General features: G+C 39.9%; 1 protein-coding gene across 8 annotated transcripts; it reads left to right on the top strand.

Moving 5' to 3' along the window:
- Positions 1 to 2,923: 2,923 nt before the first annotated feature.
- On the top strand, positions 2,924 to 23,469 carry ccdc88aa (coiled-coil and HOOK domain protein 88a). 8 transcript variants are annotated; one of them, XM_085410588.1, is made up of 30 exons: positions 2,924 to 3,169; positions 3,668 to 4,089; positions 4,170 to 4,261; positions 5,498 to 5,603; positions 7,910 to 7,979; positions 8,288 to 8,346; positions 8,432 to 8,515; positions 8,667 to 8,807; positions 8,969 to 9,147; positions 10,026 to 10,107; positions 10,814 to 10,972; positions 11,141 to 11,287; positions 11,434 to 11,578; positions 13,115 to 13,762; positions 13,856 to 14,061; positions 14,158 to 14,352; positions 15,023 to 15,153; positions 15,260 to 15,401; positions 15,478 to 15,651; positions 15,938 to 16,099; positions 16,239 to 16,516; positions 16,673 to 16,816; positions 16,929 to 17,115; positions 17,309 to 17,454; positions 17,642 to 17,734; positions 19,569 to 19,780; positions 20,441 to 20,521; positions 21,087 to 21,323; positions 21,504 to 21,569; positions 21,816 to 23,468. In XM_085410588.1, the coding sequence occupies exons 2-30, from the start codon at positions 4,027 to 4,029 to the stop codon at positions 22,898 to 22,900; spliced, it is 5,514 nt and encodes a 1,837-aa protein (XP_085266714.1). In that variant the 5' UTR covers positions 2,924 to 3,169; positions 3,668 to 4,026; the 3' UTR covers positions 22,901 to 23,468. The 8 variants fall into 8 exon arrangements, with proteins under 8 accessions (XP_085266714.1, XP_085266713.1, XP_085266715.1 ...); XM_085410587.1 differs by having other exon boundaries at positions 3,650 to 4,089; XM_085410589.1 differs by having other exon boundaries at positions 2,924 to 4,089; positions 15,263 to 15,401; positions 21,816 to 23,469.
- Positions 23,470 to 23,509: the final 40 nt, after the last annotated feature.

The raw sequence follows: 23,509 nt of genomic DNA, 5'->3' as shown, positions 1-23,509 counted from the left end.
CTTTCCATCCAAGCCAGTAATAAGCTGCAAGTTAAATGCTCAAAAGCCTGCAGACAAAAAATAAGCCTTGAATAGTTTTGGTTTAAAAATGCATAATTTAAATAAAGGATTTGAGAGTTCTCAAGTGACTCATCTTACCAGCACTTCACAGTTAATAACTGGAAAAAGACAAATTTACTAACAAATCCAAGTTTGAGATTTGGGTCAGCACCACAACACCCACACTTTTTTAACATGACAGCAGGAGTATTCAGGACTGGGATTGTTTTGCCCTGAGCTGGACCATTGGCGTAACTTTGTGCTGAACAATTAGGGGTCGGGGGGACCTATATCGACTGAGCAAGAGGAATTTCTGTTCTTCAAACACGTGCTCAGGCCTGTGGTTTACATCTTTAACCTCTTAAGACCCGAACTCTTCCACGGCATGCATTTTTAATTTCTCTTTGATATTTGGGAATATTGGGGCCCGATGAATGTAAAAACAAAAAATTACCAGATTTTTTTTTACCTTATTTTTGTTTTTAAGAAAAATAAGAGCCACATATGAGGATATTCGTTTAAAACTTTGATAGAACAGTAGCAGTATAATGTCCTTTTAAGTGGATATCAGGCCCTTGTAGAGCAAAATTGAGTAATTTGGTCTAAATAACCCAAAATGTGATGTCCACATATGTGGACGCCAGGTCCTTGTAGGTTAAGGAGATGCATTCATACTGCAGCAGGTTAGTAATTCCCAACACACAGCTCAGAGTGGATCTAGTATGCTCATGCTGTATTTTTTTTTCTGGGAGTCCATTTGATCAACCATGTGGGATTTACAGTTATCTTCTACATGACACTGGTTCAGCCCCACAGTCTTTCACTATCTGAAAAAAATTACTCTTTACCCTTTAATGCCACATTTCCTCTAACTGAAGGCCCCATCACAAACAGGAGGATAGTGCTGCCATGCTCACAGACAGAGCTGTGTGTGATAGCCCTGCTAAAGAGATTCTCTAGCTCAAAGGAATTACTTCTACTATATATTAATGAATATATCTAATATCACAATGGGCATCCAGATATAGATATAGATATATTTAAGACTAATGAACATCAAGGATTGGTACAAAATAATCTTGTCATTGCCCATGATTTTGCTATTTTGAGTTCTTAGTTCGAGTTTGTTTTTTTGTTTTTTTAATTAGAGTTTATTCGTTTCCTCAGTTCTTTCTCTTTGTTTTCCTTTGGTGTCTTTTCCCTTTATTAAATTTACTTTTGTGTCTGAGGTTCCCAGTTTAGTTATTGTTATTTTCTTTCTGAATTACTTTACTCGTTAATTGTCTTCTGTGTCTCATATTCAGTTCCTTCTTCCTCCCCTGTGATTGTGTTGATTCTGTGCACCAGTGTCTCATTTCCTTGATTAACTTTTACTGTGTGAGTATACATAGTGCTGTCTTCTCTTTGTCTGTGCTTGCAGTTTTTGTTTATTCTCCTAGTTTGTTTGCATGTATCACCTCTGCTGTTGGATTTATGAAACTTATTATTTATTGGGCTTTTATCCACCAATAAAGTTGCATTTTGTTTATCCCACCTGTATCCTGAGTCTATATTTGGGTCCTTAACCTAAAAACTGTGACATATCTGACCTCAAGCTTGAACGGAGGCACTTAAAGACTGACAAAGCCAAGCTTGTTCAAACACTGTCAGACAATGCTTGGATAAGACAGGTTATAAGGCTTAATCTATCCGTCCCATTTACTGCTTGTCCAATTCAGGGTCATGGGGTGACTGGAGCCTATCCCAGCTGTCATACGGTGAGAGGCCACATTTGAGCTATGGCCAAATAAAACATCTATCCTCTGAGATCAAGTCAAGGTTTGTGGAAAAAGGAAAATAAGGAAAATATTTTTCAGAATATTTTTGGCCACTCAAGGGTGGACAGACAAACAGCAAACTTACAAGAAAATACCCAAAAAGGAGAGAGAAAAGTGTTACCTGTACACTAAAAACAGAAGTATTTGTTTCTAGGCAATGTATTAAAGGCCAAGTTGTTTTCATTTCTCCTGCTCATTTGAGCCATTTAAAGATTTCGTCCCTAAGCAAACGTCTGAACCCATGGTACTGTGAGTGATGGGAGACAAGAAGAAAAATTCTTCTGTATAAAAATGTATGATAATGTTTATTTGTAAGTAAATGTGGAGGATCATATGTCATATCGAGTAATTAATTTCTGTATCTTTCTGTAGCAACAATTACTAAAGTCAAGAGTGGTGCAGCCCACTCACAAATCAGAAAATTCAGTGGGGCCTTAAATCTTAACTTTAAACAAAATGAAAGTGATGTATTTCCTTGAACATTTTACTCAAAAAAATATAAGCAACACAGGCTGTTGGCTATAAATTGCTAATGCTACCTAGTGTTAAGGCCAATGTATGACCCACTTTCAGTACAAGAGCAAAAAAATTTAGGTCAGATTAATGAGTCGTACCACAAACTAACCTGCTATTACCAATTTGAATTCTGTCTTATAAATCAAACTGTCTAACTGTACATACTCACTTGAGTGAGTAATTTCAACCACAATTTCTCTTATTTCTGCAGCCAATCTGCAGTACCTTTGATGCCTAGCAGGGTGCCTCAACCCACACTTTAGGAACCACCATTCTACTGTTCTAAAGCAGTAATGTAGACTTGTACACATTTACAGTTATTGTTGGAATCATAAATGAACAAAACATATAGAAAGATCAATTGCACAATTGTTCATGATGTTATCTTACGAGTAATATTGACCAGATATCAATATCATTCAGGGTTATTGTGACACTCTTAATATAAACACAACTTTACGATTTTAAATGTATAAACTGTAATTTGTAGCAATGGGAATTGCATTTACCCATGTGTTCCGCCCGGAGTCTTGAGAGTGTAACACCGGAAGGTGAGAAGTAGACTCATGACTGTTTATTAAGAGTTTAAAATAAGTTTACATCGGACGAGGGAAAGTTCAGCCGAGCATCTTGTGGAGTTTATAGAGAGAACAAGATGAAACATAATTTATCTAGAAATTGTGCACAAAAAATGTATAACTTAAACACGAGGTGGTGCTGTTACACCATTATGGTCTTTTGCGTGCCAAAGTTTTGTACTGTGAGTTTATTTTGGATGTATTCTGATGTATTCAGAGGTAAGAACCTCAACGACGTCTCTGATATGTTTCTAGATTAGTCTAGCAACCTTTTGAATTCAGATTAACGCTTTTAGTGATTGCTGTGCTTTCTGGGTTGGACTGTGTATTTCTGTATAAAATTACCGGTGGGCTGCATTTTCTTTTTGGGGGAGTAGGGGGATTTAATAGCTCCACTTAGCATCTACGAGCAATGCTAAGTGGCTACAGCTGAAGTGGATGTATCAGCAGCAGCAGCCTTACTTCTGCTGCCCGGTGGAAAAGAGGCTACTGCTGCTGAAAGGAAGGGGTGGGGGCGCTATCACCATGGTAACAGATTAAAGGCAAAGCTATTTCGGCGTTTCTGCTGCAGTAACTTCAGAATATGAACCCAAGGGGATTTTTTTTTAGAGTTAAATTATATTAGGGAGGTGATATTTCTATTTGGCTCAAATGCCACTTTTTCAAACTTCTTTGCTCCTTTAAACATCCCTAATACAGCAGTGCCAACTCTTTCAGTGCGACGAGCAGAGAGCAGGAGGGGGGGAGGAGGAGGATTGACAGCAGATGCCTTTGCAGCAGAGGACCAGAGAGGATGTATGTCCGTGTGTGCTGTTCCGGGACAAAATCCGCACATGTTTAAACGTTCACTTATCGAAAATTAAACCGCGAGATTTTACGAGTTTGTGAGAGAAAGCAAAGACAATTCAAAGCGCAGTGTCAGAGGGAATTCTTCTCTAAAGAAGATGGACGGGACGACCTGAATAGACGATTGGATCACTTCATTTAAAAGATGTATTTCGTGCTATCATTTTTTTTTCTTGATTAAATCAACTTGGATGTTCTATTGAGACCAGTCACTCAAAGCCTAGCTAACGATGGAGAGTGGAGTTTTTCTGCCCTGTCTGGATCAGTTCATGCTGAGCCCACTTGTCACTTGGGTAAGTGATGTACAATGCTCTGGTCTCCTCACAGATACTGTGATATCGACCTCAAATCCCATATTCTCTTTGCTGTTTAGGTGAGGACATTCGTGCCAAATGATGGGGGCATGCACTTGGATTTTTCTGAACTGCTGGATGGAGTCTTTCTAAACGACATAATGACCCAAATGTAAGTAATTTTATCCCAGTTTGAGCCTCCTGTTCATTTATCTGATTTTCAATCTAAGTTGTGTCAAGATAAATTCAGATTTTTGGCTGACTGTGGTCAATAAAGAATCTTTTTTTTTTTGCTGATTTCTGATCCTCTTGCTTCATGGTGTAGCATCCACTGATACTGTATGAAGCATCTGCTAACATTCTTATCCAGGGATCAACAGTACCAGCTTTGTTACTCTGCAGTAATAAAGGGGATCTTTGTAGTCAGCTGCAGACTTCCTCATTACTGACAGGTTTGGGTGTCTGACATAAATGTTAGAATTAGCATAAAAGTTACCCAGAGATGTGCGGCTTGAGACAGACCAGACTGAAGGCAAGAGATTAACCAAAACATGAGAGACCTCATCCATACTGGCAAGATGCTACTTAAGAGATTATGACAGTTTTGCCTTATGTTCTGAGGGAATTACCCTCGTCCTTAGCAAACACTACCAAACCAGTGTGTTAAGCCTTCATGTGCAAGTTAAATGACACTTCAAAGATTGATAGATGACTCCTAACTAAAACTGAAGCACTCCAAAGAAAGAGGAAAAAAACTATGATCGAGTGCACTTGTGGATAATGCTCTTTAGCCATTGCAAATCTATAGTATCCATTCACCCCAATTATCTCCCCAGGGTCACAATAACCAGTTCTACATGAAAAAAAAAAAGTTGCACTGAAGGGAGGGGAAGAGGCGGGATAATCTCCTGGATTGGGAAGACCCTTTGGGATTAGGGCCTGGTGTTTAGTGCCACTGGGACACAGATGGGAGGGGGAAAGAGTACAGAACAGGACAAACAGCACACAGAGGGAGACTCGGCAGCTCAGCATTATATTTGTGTCTGTTTCAATAATTATGACTGACTCTTTTTACGCTTTGCCTTCTTCTTTTTATCATCGTATATTAAGCGTATATATATACCTGTTTCACTTTCTCAGTAATGAAATCTTACCTCCATAACAACCTATAACAACATCAAGCTTTAGAAACACAACAAAACAAAACTCCAGTTTGTTGGCAGGAAGGAATGATGTCACACAGGCTAAAGTTGGGAATGAATAGGGATCTTGTGAATGTTTCCGAGTCAAGATTTCTATCAGTTGCAGCTTCTTCTTATCCAAACATGTTAATTATGTTTGACTGCTTGCTGGTTGGTTTGAAAATGGCAGTAATGTCAAGTAAAACACTTTTATGTTACATTTTCAGAAATCCTTCAGCTTCATCTCAGGGTGCAAAGAAAATGAGCAAGGATCCAAGTCAGAGGATCCAGAACCTGAACTTTCTCGTGCAGCAGATCAAGACATTTTACCTGGTGAGTTCCCATTTTTTTATAGATACAGCAGCAGCTAAGCTTTCAATCTCCCTTAACATCAGATTATAATATAGTCTGGGTTTACTTTAACTTCAACATACTGGATGACTTAGCAGATCAACTAGTTCTTCTTAAGATGCATGGCCTAAATTTCAGTCATGTGAACATCTGTGTAATCGGCACAGGAGCGGCATTAGAGCACAGCCAGAGCCAGAGTAAAGCTGCAGTCAGAGTCACAGACAGAGCTTTAGACTGACGTATAAAGTTGCAAAATTCATGGGCAGACACCAGTGGTGTTAAAATCTTGGATTTTCTGTCTGTGTCAGAGTAATTAAGCACAATTTAACCCTTGAAATCAGTCAGAATCACCAGAGAAGCGATTTCACTGAGAACAGGACAATGAATTGATTATCTTAAGGAAAGGATAATCCACACAAATGAAACCACAGTAGCAGTATTTCTACTGTAGTTGGTTTTTGAAAACATACATGTATGTCTGCTAGTTATGTTGTTAATAGTACCTCTGCACACCAACACAATGCATTTTAAATCAAAGAGTCAACATTCAATGAAGTTCAGACTTTCATCTTTAATTCAAGAAATCAAAAAAATGCATTAATTGTTTAGGAATTATACACAATTTTATACAGATCGTCTATTTTTATACTAATCTTAGAGGCTGAAAAGTAACAGAACAATTGACAAACTCAGTAATGAGGTCCAAAGGGATGTCCATGCAAGTGAAGATAATCTTTAGACTGAAAAACTAGAATCAATCTGTCAGAAACTTTAACAGTGGACAAATTATTCTTTAAAAAGGGTGCATTCCAACACGTTCTCACTCCCAAAGCGTAACATTTTACGCTAGGTGACAAAACGTCGACATGTTACGCCTCGGGAGTGAGAACGGGCTGTGCATTCTGAACTATACCGGGCTATGATCTCTACTCTGATGTAGCTAAATGCTGCAAAATTGATTGAACAGCAATTCACAGCATAAATAGATGGTGACCCAAACACACTGTAAAAGCAAACCAAGAGTTTATCAAGGCAGAGAAGTGGGATATTCTTCAATGGCCAAATCAGTTATATTATCTCACCTCAGTAGAACAGGCTTTTCAGTTATTGAGGGCATAACTGACGGAGGAGAGAACCAACAGAAGGCAGGCAGGAGGAAAAGTCTGGTAGAGCATCTCAATGGAGGGAACAGTATTTCGTGATCTTCATGGGTTCTAGACTTAAGACTTGCTGTAAATGATTTTTTTTATCCAAATGTTAGAACAATCCTTATTTCTTTAAAATTATGTCAGTTTGTCCACTTACTTTTGAAACTTTGAAAATGAGGAACTATGTATAAAAACGTCTGCAGTTCAGTTAATGCTATACTTACGTTAAACTCATCGAGTTAAAGCTGAAACTCTGCACTCGACTTCTCTATACAGTAACGTTACACAAACAGCTATATTACACAAACTGTGTCACTATCCAAAGACTTCAGGACCTAACTGTACACATTTTAAGTTGTTTGTCCCCAGTGAATGGAAACAGAGACAGTCTGAGATAAACTGCAGCGTGCCATGTTTATTTTTGCATTAAAATTATTATTAGTAAGGCACTGTAGATCTAGGGCATCTAGAAGTGTTGCAGTCTATTTTTGGTTATTTTCATTCTCTAAGATCAGTTAAAAGACTTGACCGCTGCACTGGTTTAACTGGAACTTTCAGCTAAATGTCAGTGTGTGAACATGGTTCAAAGTTACAAGGCTTACATGTTTAGTATGTATGACGCTGTCTACAATTACAACATGAGTATAGCATCTAGCTTGCTGTCATTTAATAATTTGTGCTAAACAAATAGTGCAGCTGCAGCTGTTTGAATTAGTGTATTTTTGTTTGATTTTGACCTAATGGAGCTAAAGCTTACATTAAGGAGATGCAGTGATTCAATATGAAAGAGACAGAATAATAACAAGTGCAGTTCTATAGAGGAGCTTTCGCATAAGGTTCAAAAAGAAAGGATGATGGGAAACTTAGGCAGGGACAAGGCTGCAGCAGTTTTACAGAATTTCACCACGGCACCAGGGAAACTGGCTCTGTCATTTACCCATTCAGAGCACTCACCATTTGTTGGCAGTGTTTCTATACATGTATTTGAGCAGGTCCTATGTGCTGTACATACATACTTCTCCATCTATTCAAACACTTTGGCTAGAATGCAAGAAGTGTTTTGTCCTTGTTTCACTTTAGCCTAAATGTGGGGTTTTTCTCTAACCATCTCTCTTCTCTTTTCTGTCTCTTCTTTTGTAGGATAATCTGAGACAATTAATCATGACTCCTTTGCCAAATGTGTTGCTGCTTGGCAGGACTCCTTACTGTGGTATGCTCTTTAAAACGATTATACATTCCCAATATGCACCGCTTGATTTTCAGTGGTCAGTGATTTCTGAATAGTTAACAATGAAAACCTTTGAGTCTGTAAAATGAAACAGACTCTTTTCAGCTCCTTTAATTCAACTGCACACCGCTATCAGTCTGATAGCCGCACTAACTTCTGATGGCAATGCTTCCGCAAGTGATGACCCAAATACACCAACCAGCGCTGTGTTCAGTTTAAATCCGTGACAGCAGTCCTACTTCGATCCAGTGGGTTTGTTTTCCAATAATTCAATTTCTTTACTCTCATAGAACAAAGCCTGGATGAAATGAGGAAACTTTTGCTATTACTATTGGGATGTGCAGTTCAGGTAAATACTGAGTGATTCATATTTTAAAATGGTGTTTATGTTTTACGTTTCTGGGTCAGATTTGTGCATTTTTGCGTTTTTACAGTGTGAGAAGAAAGAGGAGTACATTGAGAGAATCCAGACACTTGACTTTGAGACAAAAGCAGCAATAGCTGCTCATATTCAGGAGGTATTTGACTTTATATGACATATGCTTTGAATGCTACAGCGTTTTTTTTTTACAGGTAATCATTTGTTTTTGTGCAGTTGTTTGTGTAGTTGCTGTGTTTTGTATTATTCTTTCCTCAACTACGCTGATTGTCATGTCCCGTGTTTAACAGTTGACTCACAGTCAAGACAATGTGCTGGATCTGCAGTGGTTGGAGTCTAGTGAGCTGCACCCCGATGATATGGAGGCAGCAGTAAGGAACATGACCACACACCTCCGACACCTGCTGGATCAGAGGGATACCCATCTGGAGGTACTTAATTTTCATATTTACAAACAGTATTAGCTACATATTTTTATAGGAACAATGGATATTATTTTATTAAGATGCTTTTCATTTTAGACTGAGCTCAGATACTGTACACTCATCACTAATGTTCAACCTGTAGTATTAATCCTGCTTCCTATTTGCAGACTATAGCAGAGCTAATGCAGGAGAAAGAGGGTGTGGTAAGTTTGCTCAGTAGCCCCTCCAGCCCACAGTCTGCCAGCTACTCTCCTACAATTCAGCAGCAGCAGGTGGGGACCCAGCAACACCTTGCAGTCGAACTGGCTGACTCTAAGGCAAAGATCAGACGACTTAGACAAGAACTGTAAGTATGTGATAGGTGGGAAAAATAATTGTTTTCTTTGTTTGTTGACTAAAATTAGCTTAAAAAGTTAAGATATATTTTACACTAACTGGAGATCAGAACATTTTCATGTGAAAGTTACTACATAGATTGGATCAATGTTAAAAAAAGGCAAACTAATACAAAAGAGGTTGTAGTAAGTTGGAATTTTTGTAGAACTTTTCTGCCCAGATTTATTTCATCTTTTGTCCCCTTCATGTCACCAAAATGTTTGCAGAGTAAAGCGTTTGCTTTTCTCCCACATTAAAAGATTATTAGGTTAAGCATTGTAGAGTTCCTCCTAACGGTGCTGATTGGTAAATGGGTTTCCTCTGTGTAACTGCCAGTAGGGAATAAATAGGAGGCAGAGAGAGAGAGAGATAGTACAGGATAAGAGATGCCCTGCAGAGTTTGGCCCACATTACTGCCTGCTTGGCAGGTTCAATGCCTATGCACTACCACTGACCCATATTTGCTCTGCATATCTGCAGATACTGCACACACGAACACACGCACGCTAAAGCTGATCCAATCAAGATCTCAGTTCCATCATTGCTGTCCATCCCATCAGCTCACATACTGTTCAGAAACACAATGTCACATAAAGCCATGCTCTGATTTTTTTGAATGGCCTTAGACTATTCTTTTTTATATAAGAAAATTAACACACTTTTTTTGTCATCAGCATGTGGGAAGGAAAGAAATGAAGCTTAACAGCTAATGTTTGATCCATTTTGTCAGAATGGCTTATATTTCTGTTATGCTTACTTATTATTTAAACATTTTCAATTCGTGTTTAAATTGTAGCGCATGCTAACCTCCCAACTTTATGTCTCTCTGTGATCCACACATGACACCAGAGAGGAGAAGAGTGAACAAATGCTGGACTGCAGACATGAGTTGGAGAACATGGAGGCTGAGCTGAAGAGAATCCAGCAGGAGGTCTGAAGTCAAAGAACACGTTGAAAAAAGAAAAAAAAAAAATCACAGCTAATGGTGACAAACAGTAACCTCCTGACCTCTCTGCAGCTTATGCAGATTATTGAACGCTGTACTTTGCTGCAGCTCCGTGCTTAATAACTACTAACTTAAACCTCTGAACACTGACTCAGATGTACAGCTAAAGCCCCTGTGGATTTGTCTGCTCGGGAAATCTCAATTTGCATTTGTGGCTTAGATGGTCACACTAGTTAACATGGTTCATATATTTATAACAATTAAATATTTAGTGAAAATAAAAGCAGTATTTAATTTCTTACAGCCATTTTTGTCTAGTGGAATGGAAAAAGTTATTATATCACCTTAAATTTTATATTGTTGTGAAACACTTAATCATGATCTTTGTCTCTAAAGGTTCTTTATTAATAACATTTTACTTACTTATATGTGCCTTGGCTTTCCCTGATAAAGTTATCACATGACAACAGATTGGATGTTCACGTCTTACCATAACAAAAAACACACAAATCTTCCATTCGTGTTTCCAACTAAACTAAGTCAGTGTTCTCTGCTGTTTTAGCTATTTGATGTTGAACTGATGTTTGATGATGAACTTTAGAGTTTATGGCGGAAATTTCTGACTATAAAAAGCTGTATCAAGCTTAAGACTTTTTTGTTATAAAACATTCTTTTCTCTTAACTTTACCAGAATTCCCAGTTGCTTCTGGATGCACGCGCAGCCCGCACTTACCGTGATGAACTGGATGCCCTGAGAGAGCGAGCCATCAAGGCGGACAAGCTGGAGAGTGAAGTGGGACGCTACAGGGAGCAACTGCACAAGATGGAGTTCTACAAAGCCAAAGTGGAGGTTGAGGCAGAATAAATACATGTAGAACATACATACATTACAAACATACAATAGACTTTTAATTAACTAGTGTAGTGAAAGATTCAAATAAAGAGAAATATGATGATTGGGTGGGATTCAGTGTGGTTTACTATTTAAGGTGAATTTAAATATTTTTTCATGTTTCAGGAGCTAAAGGAGGATAATAGGGTACTCCAGGAGACTAAAGAGGTTTTGGAAGATCAACTGGAAGGCTGGAGGGCACGCTCAGATAAAATCCACCAGCTGGAGAAACACAATCTGCTGTTGAAGGCCCAGGTCCATGACATGGAACAGGTCAGACATCTCCACAGAGTTTACCAGAAATATCATTTAAAATATCTGGAAGGTTAGATTTCATCTTTAATGTTCATCTAGCTTGTTCACCAGCTGGACAGGTAGCGCTCTTATACCACCGCTTATAGTTTGGGTTTTCACTTAAGGAGAGGGAGGCAGATCGGAGGCGCATTGAGGAATTGCAAACGGACAACTTGGCTTTGTGTTTGGCACAGAGGAGGAGTATGGAGGAGTCCCAGCACCTAGGCTGGGAGTTAGAGCAACTCTCCAAGACCACAGAAAGCTCCCAGGGTAAGAGTGGGTGTAAAGAAGGAATAATGAGAGCTTAGGCTAATCTACAATATATTGCCAAAAGTATTCACTTACCCATCCAAATCACTGAATTCAGGTAGTGTGCAGAGGTGACCAACTTTCTGCAGAGTCAGTCACTACAGACCTCCAAACTTCACGTGGTCTTCAGATTAGCTCAAGAACTGTGTGTAGATAACTTCATGGAATGGGTTTCCATGGTTGAAGAGCTGTATCCAAGCCTTACATCTCCAAGTGCAATGCAAAGCATTGGATACAGCGGTGTAAAGCATGCCCCCACTGGACTCTGGAGTGATGCATCACACTTCCCCATCTGCCAATCCAATGGATAAATCTAGGTTTTATAGTTTTCCAGGAGAATAATAATTTTATGACTATATTATCCCAAGTGTAACGTTTGGTGGAGGATGGATTATGGCATGGGATTGATTTTCAGTTGGGCTCGGCCCTGTCACGGCTGCATAGCCGGTGTGGCTAACCTCTCACCCTGGGTCAACACACCTGAATCACATGATTAGTTTGTTACCAGGCCTCTGGAGAACTTCAGGACATGTTGAGGAGCTAATTTAGCCATTTAAATCAGCTGTGTTGGTTCAAGGACACATCTAAAACCTGCAGGGACACCGGCCCTCGAGGCCTGGAGTTGCCCACCCCTGTCCTAACTAATAATAGCAACACAAGAACTTAACATATTTCCAATATAACATAAGGCACCAATAATACAAAAACAACCTCAAAATGTCAGGCTACAGACCCAGCCCCTGACAGACCCCTTAGTTCCAGTGAAAAGAATGAAGACATTTTGGACAATTTAATGCTCCTAATGTATAGGAATAGTTTGAAGATAGCCCAGTGCATTCAGATGAGCAGTGCACAAAGTCCTAAAAGAAATGGATCAGCAGGTTTGGCCTGAAAGACCTTGACTGGCCTGCACAGAGTCCTGAGACTACAAGCCAGGCATTCTCGTCCAACATCATGTCCAACCTCTGGATGAATGGTCAAAATGTTCCATAAGCACACGCCTAAACCTGGTGGAAAGGCTTCCCAGAAAAATGTGAAGCTGCTATTTCAGGAAAGGATGGGACGACATCATATTAAACTCTGCGAGTTAAGAATGCTGTGTCATTCAAGTTCATATGCGTGACTACTTTTGGCAATATAGTGTACTTTCCAGTGAGAGTAGATAAGGATAAGTTATGTAAAGGTGTGCATGCATTATTGTGCCATCTCTTAAATAAGTTATTTACTTGAAATACTCAACAATCAGGCTTAAGATGTGACTTTTATTGTCTTTGTTAAATGAATCTCTGTTACAAAAAGTGAATCAGAGGCATGTCTGTACATATGAGTGGCGCTTCTACTGATACCAAACTTATTTTTAATGATATTTTTGCAAATAGCAGCATTGCAGAATGTGAAAGTGACCAGTTAATAACATTCCTAGAAAAGTGAGCTATTTTCACTTGTTTCTCTCAAGCGTCTTGCAAACTAACTGTGTGTTTGTGTGTTTGTCAAAAGGCCAGCAGACCCTGAGTGAGGAGGTCAGTGAGAGGGCCTGCAGTCGATTGCTGAAACTGGAGAAAGAGAACAAACATCTCCTGAAGATTATAGAGGAGCTCAGAGCTTCTGTTAATAACATCACACAAACCAAACATAGCCACCTGGCGATGTGTAGTAACAACTGTACCTCATCAACAGACGAGTCCTCTGTGTTGCAGACCTCCTGCTCGAATGCTAAAAATCACTCTAATGGAGTCTCCCTCAGTATTGTAACAGAGTCGATGCTAAATGGGGATTTAAGCTGCCATCAGCAGCTAGACACCGAGGAGTTGGAGCGAGTCCAGAGTGTGAACCATCTCACAGCTAATCCAGTGCGTAATATCCAGGAGAAAGGACAGCTAGAGGATGGAGATAGTGGAGACCATTTCAAAGAAAGGATGTCTGATTTGGAAGTCTTAGAAAACAATCACAATAGGCGCCATTATTTTGTGAGGTCACATGATCACTCGCCTGGCTCAAAGAACAGCAGTCCCCGCCATGAAAGCATCTTCACAGGTCTGCCAACACGCTCCTCCTATGCCAGCAAGCACACACAGCGGCTAGAGGCCAAATGCAGGGCCCTGGACACAATAAATCAGCATCTACAAACTTCACTTGACAACACTGGTAGGTCCCATAGAAAATAAGTAGTGTTTTTGTACTTATATAGCAAAACATTTTCAGATTAATTTATTTCTTCTATCATTCTCCATGTTCAAGACCGAAAGGTTCAGCGTCTAGAGGCAGAGGTTGAGGAGCTGGAAGCAGAGAATCAGAGCCTGCAGGCCTCTTTAGAGGAACTTCGCATCTCTGCACGACGCCTGGAGCAGTTAGAAACAGAGAAGCAGACCCTGGAGCATGAAACAACTGCCCTGGAGAGAGACAAGAGGCAGCTAGAGAAAGAGAATCGACGACTCCGGCAACAGGTGGACAATTTTTTTTTTAAAAATAAAGATATCAGTTTTCTAGCGTTAGATAATGTTTGGAAACCTTATCGACTGTTCTACTTTCCTGTATTTCAGGCTGAAATCCAAGAAGCCAAATTAGACAGCAGTAATGTCTGTATGGCTAGCTTGGAAAGGGAGATGCGTTTTCTTGTAAAGGAAGTGGACGGATTAAGGGAAACTGCTGAGAGGGTGAAAGGCCTGGAGAGAGACAACAGAGAACTGACCAAGCAGGCTGCTATCGACCAGAGAACCCTGGCAACCCTCAGAGAAGTGAGGACTGACTGGATGCATAACATGACCGACAGCGTTTAATACATTTATTAGACTGTCACCCAATCTAAGGTTTATGCCAAAGCTGGCCTAACCGTACTGGTAATTACTAAAATGATTTTATTTTGTGTTTCTGTAATCATTAATACACCAGAAGCACAAGCTTTTTATATCAACATTACATTTTTAACACTAAAATAAAAATATTGTTGTTATTCATGAATTTTCAAATTTACAGTTTTACTAAAAATACTGAAAAAATAGTAAAGAACATCATTATGTTTTGATTAAGATCCCAAATTTTAATTGTTTACTTGCAGTAAAAATTGTCTACTTTGCTGGCTCAAATTTAGGTATAAACATGAATTCATTTTGTTATTTACCTAATAAATAACAATATAATTTTTAGTTTTACACAAGCTTTTGACAGATTTCTAAAATATTCATATTTTCTTTATTTTTTATGAGTGGTGGTCTAATAAATGTGTTAAGCACCTTAACCTTTAGTGGCAGTCTTCATATAACTACTTCAGGCCAACTAAATGACATTGCCGTCCCTTACATAATTTCCTTAGGGATTAATAAAGTATTCTGATTTTGATTCTGATTAAGCAATACTGCTATTATGGAAACCTGTTTGTTTTATTTGAAATGTATTGTCTATCTTTAGGAGCTAGTTAGTGAGAAGCTGAGAACCCAGCAAAGAGACAATGAACTAGAGAGGCTTTCCCATGAGCTGGAAATGAAGGTCCTGAACCAGGAGAGTGCACATCAGGCTGAACAAGAGAGACCAGATAACAGGTCTGTGCATAGTCTTTGGAGCTTTCTGTTCCCATCACGTAACTATTTAAGAGAATGTTATAACAAATGCAAAGTTTTATAACGCAAAATAATTTTCTATACACAGCAGGTTCAAAATGCTCGAGTCTGAGCTGGAGACATCTCTGAAAAAGTCTCTGCAGATAAAAGACGACAAGTTGGCTTCTTTGGAGGCCCGTCTGCAGGAATCCTCCTCTCTGAATCAGCAGCTGCGCCAGGAACTAAAGAGTGTAAGGAATAAAGTTAAGCTTCCCAGACCTGTTAGTTTCTCTGGATCCACTTGAACGACTGTCTTCCATCACACAGGTGAAGCTCAGCTATGAAGCCCTGCAACAGAGGCAGGAGGAAGAGAGGACAACATCAAGTTCCACACCTCCAAGAGAAACTGGCAAGGCCATGAGTGAATGGCTACGTGAAAGTCAGGAAGCTACCAAAGAACTGCTAAAGCTAAAAGATCGCCTCATTGAAGTCGAGAGAAATGTAAGTGACATTGTGTGTGTGAGAGAGATTGGGTGAATGAGACTCGTAGTAAAAAGTGCTTTGAGTGCTCAGTTAAAATAGAAAAGTGTCTAAATAAGTAGCAGTCCATTTACATTTCTGTAAACACATAAAGAGGAACATAGAACACATAAAGCTGTACAATATTAAATTATATCATGGGTTCCTGTACACAGAGATTCCCTATTTTTGATAATGGCACACAAATTATGCTAAAGCTAATACCACGCTACAGTTTGTCATAATATCTTCCTGCTCTCTTATGCAGAATGCGACACTGGAGGCAGAACGCCAGGCTTTACAAGCCCAGCTAAAACAGCTGGAAAGTCAGTCTGACAGCCAGCAGGCTCAGGTCCTTGCCCTGCAGCGGCAGGCTGCCTCACTGCAGGAGAACAACACAGCATTGCAGACACACAATGCAACCCTGCAGGTGTCATTACAATACACACTAGTCTCTGTAACAGAATTCACATAAAAGCTTCTGTAATATCCTCTGGTAAGCTTCTGCTCTTGTAAACAGCATACATAAACTATTTATGTTACATTAATTCCTTGGTGTTTTTCTCCAGGTGGAAAAGTCAACACTGAATTCACAGAGCGCCTCCCTTATGGCCCAAAACACTCAGCTGCAGCAGCAGCAGTCTAAGGCAGAAAGTGAACGGGACAGTGCTATACATGAACGTGAAGAGCTGCGTGGTGCTCAAGAGCAGCTGTTACGAGATCATGAGCACCTGGCAGTCCTGCATGAGCGACAAGCCATGGAGTATGAGGCCCTGATGGGCAAACACGGCTGTCTGAAAAATGCCCACCGCACACTGGAACTGGAGCATCGCACTCTTCAAGACAGGTAGGTCACAAGAGAGCTGTGGACGATGGTAAAAGTTTGCATACAAGTTCATTTAAACCACTTGTCTTAAGGATCATTCATATCTTTAATCTGAGCATTGCCAGTTAACCTAAACCCAAACATGAACTTCATATTCATGTTTGGATTGTTATTTAGATACAACAGCCTGTTGCAGCAACGTAGCAAATTAGAAGACCTGGAGAAAGCCCTCAAGGAGGAGCAGATGAGGATGGCTTTGGAGAAAGAACAGCACAGGACAACGGCTGCTGAGTGCTGCAGACTCCGTGATGAGAAAGACTGGTGAGAACGTGCATGCACACAAACCTACACACACACACAAACTCCAGAGCATGTATATATATGTGGATATATCAACAAAGGAAATTTTTCTCATGATACATAATTTTTTAAGGCTGAACCAGACATACCGCCAGCTTCTTAACGATAACGAAGCGCTGACATCAGATCACAAGCAGCTCAAGAGCCAGCTGAATGAGGCCAAGCTGGAGCACACGTGGCTAGAGGCAGACTTTTCGAAGCTCAAAAAGGACTATCAGCAGCTCGACATCACGTGCACAAAACTCACAAACCAGTGTGAGGTATGCTTTCAAATCCTGTGAATAATCTGACGGTTGCATTAAAATAACAACTTTCAACCATTTTTTTCAAATGCTTAACCAATTCAGAATTCCAAAGGGGCTGAAACCTATCAACCCTATTTTCACAATTGCATATCAGTGCGACTTTTGATAGATGTTTATTTATAAGCATGCATGTTCATCTGACGCTTAGCTGCTGAGCCAGTTGAAGGGCAACCTCGAGGAAGAGAACCGCCACCTGCTCGCCCAGATTGAGACCCTGATGCTACAGAACCGGACTTTGCTGGAGCAGACTATGGAGAGCAAAGATCTCTTTCATGTTGAAGAACGCCAGTATATGTAAGTGCACAGGACAATAGTAAGTTTACCATGATCAAATCTTCATGCTATAGTATTTTGCTAATGGACTTAACAATGTTTGGTACCTGCAGACAACAAAACATTTCGCTAATTAGGATATCAAAAATGCCCCTTTAGTGAGACCTAAATTCTATTGATGATTAACCTATAATCTCTCTCTTTTCAGTGACAAGCTTAATCATTTGAGGAGGCAGAAAGAGAAGCTGGAGGAAAAGATAATGGACCAATATAAGTTTTATGAGCCCTCGCCTCCTCGCAGGTAAGGGGACACCTTTATTTTCATGTTTATGTTGATGAAACAAGTTTTATAACTTTTTACATAAATTCCAGTTCATAGAGACAGTTATTTGATCAATTAAGGCAATTTCATAGCATGGAACATGATTCATTTGTATGTAGTCATATTTCTGGCATGTGAATGCATAAGGATAAAGAAAAGTGAAATGTTCAGTGCATCATGGCAAGACCCTCAGCAGCCTGAACCTATAGCTGCATAACTCAGGCTAGCTTCAGGCTCACGTGAGTCACTAAGCCTTATACTTATACTAATTAGAGGATCCTCATACCTGAAGGCTCTGCCTCCTGTTCAACTTTTGGAAACCATTGGAACTAGGGCTGCTCAATTAATCGAATTTTAATCACGATTACGATCTGGGCTTTCAACGATCATTAAAAATGACTGAGCCGATTATTAGCCCCTCCCTCATTTATCCGCGACACCTTAAAGGCCGTCTGTGAAAATATTGTCGGGCATAAACCGGTCCGTGGCGCAAAAAAGGGTGGAGACCGCTGATTAAGAGGACCCGAGGGAAGCTCGGAAAGCTAAGCAGAAGTTATTTGGAGAGTGACTGCTGTTGGTTGAAAAGAGAGTTAAAAAAAAAAAAAAAACTTCAGTGGTGTTGCACACTATTTTATATTATTTTTTTAAAGTCATTGTTAACCCTTTAAAGCCGGTCAGAGCAGCACGCTCCGTTTTGCGTAACTATTTTTAAATCCCTGTAGAACCTGAACCGTGTAAGCTAGCGCAATAATTTGTTTTGCATATGAAACCGGAGGAGTTGTACTTACATCTTATGCCATCAGCTTGTCCTCAGTCACGGTTTCGTTCCACATATAGCTCTGCAAAAATTGCATAAAAAGCGCTTGCAGGAACAAAAACATAATATTCCAGAAACACGCTTTGCCGTTCCTATCAGCTGTTCGTAACACTTCCCACAGTGAAATGATGCACATGCTGTTTTCTTTGCAAATTTGCATCATAGGATTGTTTTTTGTTTTTCCTGCAGTATATAAAAATTGCTGTATCTCCAAAATAAAACTATGAAGACACTCAAAATAAATTTCCTGTTGTTGTAAACTATTTTTTTGCAACTTTATTGTATTTAAAGCTTTGAGGGATAAACCTCTTAAATTTCTCCAAGTAGAAATATATGTAAACAAAACAAAAGCGATTTTCAATTTTTTTGTAGTTTATTGCACTTTTTTGCAATTTATGTAATTACTATGGACTTAATGCATACATATTATTAAAATATGGGCTATAACAGTTGTATTGATGTATAGCAACTTGAAATGCTCCCACAAATGGCACTACAACATGTAAAAATATATATATATATAAGCTCTGGTGGACTTGGTTCTATGGTAGGTCTTAAAGGGTTAAATAAATATCGTCAAATAATCGTGATCTCAATTTCAGTGAAAATAATCGTGATTATCATTTTTGCCATAATCGAGCAGCCCTAATTGGAACTAGAAGTAAGCCTGCACACTGAGAGTGAAGGTCTCTGTTGGGATACATCACACCAGTGTGTGAATGGGTGGATGACTGGATATGTAAAGCGCTTTGGGGTCCTTAGGGACTAGTAAAGCGCTATATAAATACAGGCCATTTACCATTTTTACATCTTTAAGATATTCCTGAATGAACTTCAAGTATTGATTGTTTAATCTGATCACAAGAATTTCAAGCTTAATTCGATGGGTAAGTGGTGATGCTTAACCACATCGATGCCCAGTGCATTTTCTGTGCAGACCATCCTCTGTGTTATATTATTTATTTGATTTCCCTTGAATTATCTGCTCTTCCACAGACGTGGGAACTGGATTACTTTGAAGCTGAAGAAGCTGATGAAATCCAATAGCCGCGAGCATGGGCCTGAACGCCCACCCACACCCACACACTCAGGCGTTCCTGAGCCTCAGCTCTCCTGTCACGACAACAGTTCTTTCATCAGCTCAAATGGCTCTGGAGGCTCAGCCTCCACATCAGCATGTGATGTCATCTCACCCCAACGTAACAGCAGTGAGTATTTCCTTCTCAAATTCAAAAGATCATCATCAGAGCTGAAACATGCAGATCATACAGGTGCGTTCATGTAAGATCCAATTCACAGCCACTGTACAGAGATGCATGAGTGAAGTGACGGACAAATCAGGTCCATGTACATCTACGTGTGAAGGACGCTCATCTTCCCAGAATTTGACAAAAAAGCCATTTTCTGCCTTAAGATTTTCCATCAAGGTGCGAAAGCTTAAATAAATATGTGTATTTTAAACTAAACCTGTTTCCACATCATTTATATGTGCATTTTGGTAACTATACATATACCAATGGCAGTGTGTGAACAAACTAGTTATCAGTAACTCAGAAAGAAAACTTACAGAAGCATACTTAGTGTATTAAAAATCAGAGTATGTTGTGTGTGTTTCATGTTCAAAGCATCATTCTTTCCAGTGCATGAGGTGTGTCAAGTTTCTTGAGGAATCCTCAGTATTTCTCCCCTTTGTCTTTCTCTTGTCTTTATATTTTTATTCACTCCTCCCAACACCCTCGGCTCTCTTTTCCCCTTGTCTTTGCCCTTCCTACTTCTCCCCTCTCTTTCTTTCCCCTTACTCTCTGCTGGCATCCACACCCTCCCTTCTATCTGTTCTGCGTGTCTCCCATGTGGTCACTCTTAAAAAGCCACTCTGAAAATGTTTCCCCGTATGAGGAACCGGCTGAAGGACAGAGACAAAGTCAAGTCCCTGTTTCGGCGTTCCATATGTAAGAAAGACTGTGGTCCGTTGTCTGGCTTCATCTTGCCCTTTTTACTTACTTCAGTAATTCCAACAGCTTTGTGCTTTATGCTTTTTTAATGCTAGCATACCACTAACTCATATCTGATTTGTCATTGTCCCCAAGTTCTAAAATAACTGGGTAATGTGTTAGCAGTGTGGACATCATTGGCAAACTCATTTCACCAGCCTAATTTAAAGTTATTTGTTATGATATTGCATGTTCTTGCAGATACAGGCTGCTGCAGGACTTATTTTCTAACAGAGTGGCTATATTTGGAACAGTGTGGGGTATTTTATTAGAACCACAGAGGTCAAAGAAATGCTGCATTGCAGGAAGAGACTTTTGTGGCAGTAGCTTTGTAATCCCAGGCTGCAGTGAAAGCGAAACAGATTGAGATTATAATGTAAAAGCTCCATCCTTTACATCTGTTTATATAGTGACCACACTACTGGAAAAAAAAAACCCTCATAATCTTCACAGCCATTTCATCTTTCTGTTCCTTTACGTCATCCACATCCCACTTCTTCCATTCTTTCATCCAACAATGAAGCCCTGAGCAGCTTAGTCTGTCCCTCGCCCCCATTAGAGGTAAACTGCTTGCCTGACAGCTCAGTACAGCTGGAAGAGTCAGAAGCTGATGTGGAGGAAAGCAGGAAAGACCCACTGACCTCATCATTTACCGACTCCATCTCGTCCATCCTCCCCCTTCCTCATACCACCACTCTGCCATCTGTCCATCTCGACAGCACCACCACTGACATTGTTCCAGATGTTTCTGAGTTGACAGGTAGAGGCATCCATTAACTAGTGTTTGTTTTGTTTTTGTTTTTTCTTTTGTTAATTTTAATTGATTATATAGTAAAATAAAGTGCAGAGTAATTAAATTAAAACACTGTCACGCGCTGTTCTTGCCTAAGCATAGAAAAGTGTCATTCACACAATAATTGTTTTATTCTTTGCCCCACAGATAAGCATTCAAATGACAGCAATTTGCCATCTGGACTTGAGGACAATGATGAGCTGCAAAATCACGGTAAAACCTTTGGGATACTCATTTAGAGGATTCAACAAACATGCAGGAATTAAGACTAAATCCATCAAATCGCAATCATGACCTTGTTTCATATTAATCTCTATGTTGATCCTTAGTGCCAGCAACTGTTAACTGCTGCTCCCTATTGGTCATTTAGCATATCAAGGTGAAAGAGCAGAGAGATGTTTTTTAAAATGATTTTCATATAAATTTTAGCTCTGAAAAAACATTGTAATCTCTTTTCAGGGCTGAATTGCGCTGAGAGCAGGGCCCAAAGTGAGAGCAGTGTTGAGTTCAACCTGAGCCTGGAGAATGAGCCGTGGTCAAATGGAAGCAGCCCTGTCCAGCACCCTCCATCACGTCGTTCTTCCTCCTCCTCCTACCAACCACCCAGTGATGCCTCAACCCCCCTGCACACAAAGCAGCAGCACAAAGAGAAAGCCTCTACCATGCCCACTGCTAACAGTAAGATTTCAGATATCCAATGTGAACCAAAACAGAGAGATCCTGTTCTGCCTCAGGACTTCTGGCTTAGAAGGGGCACAAAAAGTATTCGAAGAGGGTCAAGGGGGAAGATGACAAGGCGCGCATCAGATTCAGGAGGTACAGGCAAAATCAATCCAGGACTCAATGGGATGAATCCTAAACTGAGCACAAGCAAAGTTGAAACTACCAAAGCCTCTGCTTGTTCACCAATCACAGTGTTGTATGTTCAGGGCAAGTCATCCTCAATGTCTGGCTGCCTCAACTGCTTCTCTTCCCCGATGGGAAAAGAAGGGCGACTTAAAGGGCCGTGGTCTCCCAAAAGTCTCCCTCGCGCAAGCAGTGTCATTTCAACAGCAGAGGGCTCGTCCCGACGATCCAGTGTCAGCAGTGACTACAAGGTGATAGTCAAGACTGACCTGGTCCCTGTCCAGGTTTCAGAGTATTCAGAGAGCAATATTAAGGAAGAAGCAGCAAGCCCGAATCAACAACCAGAGCCAGAGATTAAGAACAGTGAGCCTGCGCCCATTCCTCCTGTCAAACCTCCAAGAGACCCAGCAGCTGTGCAGGAGCCACTTTTTGACTCCTCATTCACTTTCAAATCTGTCTTTTCCAATACAATCTTTGGTGATTCTGTGGTTACCACCACAACTAGTCTAGATGGGCTTGACACCAACCGAACCGTCCTCTGTCAAAATTCACCTCTGGATCAAACCTGTTCACGAGAAATCTCAAAATCTGTCGAAAACACACCGCAAACAGTTCTTAATATGGCAGATGAGCAGAGTCAAAATCCAGAGCATGCAGCTGGGCTGGAAGGGAAAGACGAGCAGCTCACAGTTGCATGAAAGCAGCCGTCACTGTCACATCACTGTACAATTAGTCACTCAAATAAAGCAGGTGGCTATGAAGCAATTATTCATCACAGCACACAAGGATTTTAAGCAATCAGTATGTTTGCACTGTATTACACTGGCTACCTAAGTACATAACTCCTATAAAAGTGTGTTCAATAAAAAGACATTCTGATATTTTTTTTACATTGCTTTAGTAATCAACCTGAGCAGCAGATCAAAAGTGTTACAGTATTATTTACACGTTGGTTATTGTTTTGCACAAATGATGTTTAATTTCATTCAGTGATGCGTAGATAGATCTCCTGTTTAACCTCTAATTAATTAGATTTATGCGTGTCATTCAGACCTTAGCCATACTTGTAAATATATTCGTGTTTGCCAAAAATATTGTATTCATTTTTGTAACTTCTATTTATGTTCTGTTCCTCATACACGAGTTATAACTTATTATGCACTGCTTTTAGAGTCTCTTTTATTTTGTATTTGAATCTGAGGTGGGAAGTGTTGCTCATATGTAAGACGTGTGTATATCTTCTACTACGTGAACGCTATTTTCCCTTAAATAAAGAAACCTGTGCAAAATGTGAAAAATTTTTGCTC

This window comes from Rhamphochromis longiceps, linkage group LG6 (assembly GCF_057381845.1).
Source record: "Rhamphochromis longiceps isolate RC_006_pf linkage group LG6, R_longiceps_female_GT1.1, whole genome shotgun sequence".
Lineage (NCBI taxonomy): Eukaryota > Metazoa > Chordata > Actinopteri > Cichliformes > Cichlidae > Rhamphochromis > Rhamphochromis longiceps.
Note: the sequence above shows the minus strand (reverse complement) of the source record. Positions and strands in the feature narration are given on the sequence as shown.

Bases quoted from the DNA above. Each gene is read 5' to 3' on its own strand.
- ccdc88aa (XM_085410588.1), top strand. From the start codon at position 4,027: ATGGAGAGTGGAGTTTTTCTGCCCTGTCTGGATCAGTTCATGCTGAGC. The intron at 16,100-16,238 runs GTGTCATTACAA...GTTTTTCTCCAG, and splicing joins CACACAATGCAACCCTGCAG to GTGGAAAAGTCAACACTGAA. The intron at 17,455-17,641 runs GTAAGTGCACAG...CTCTCTTTTCAG, and splicing joins GTTGAAGAACGCCAGTATAT to TGACAAGCTTAATCATTTGA.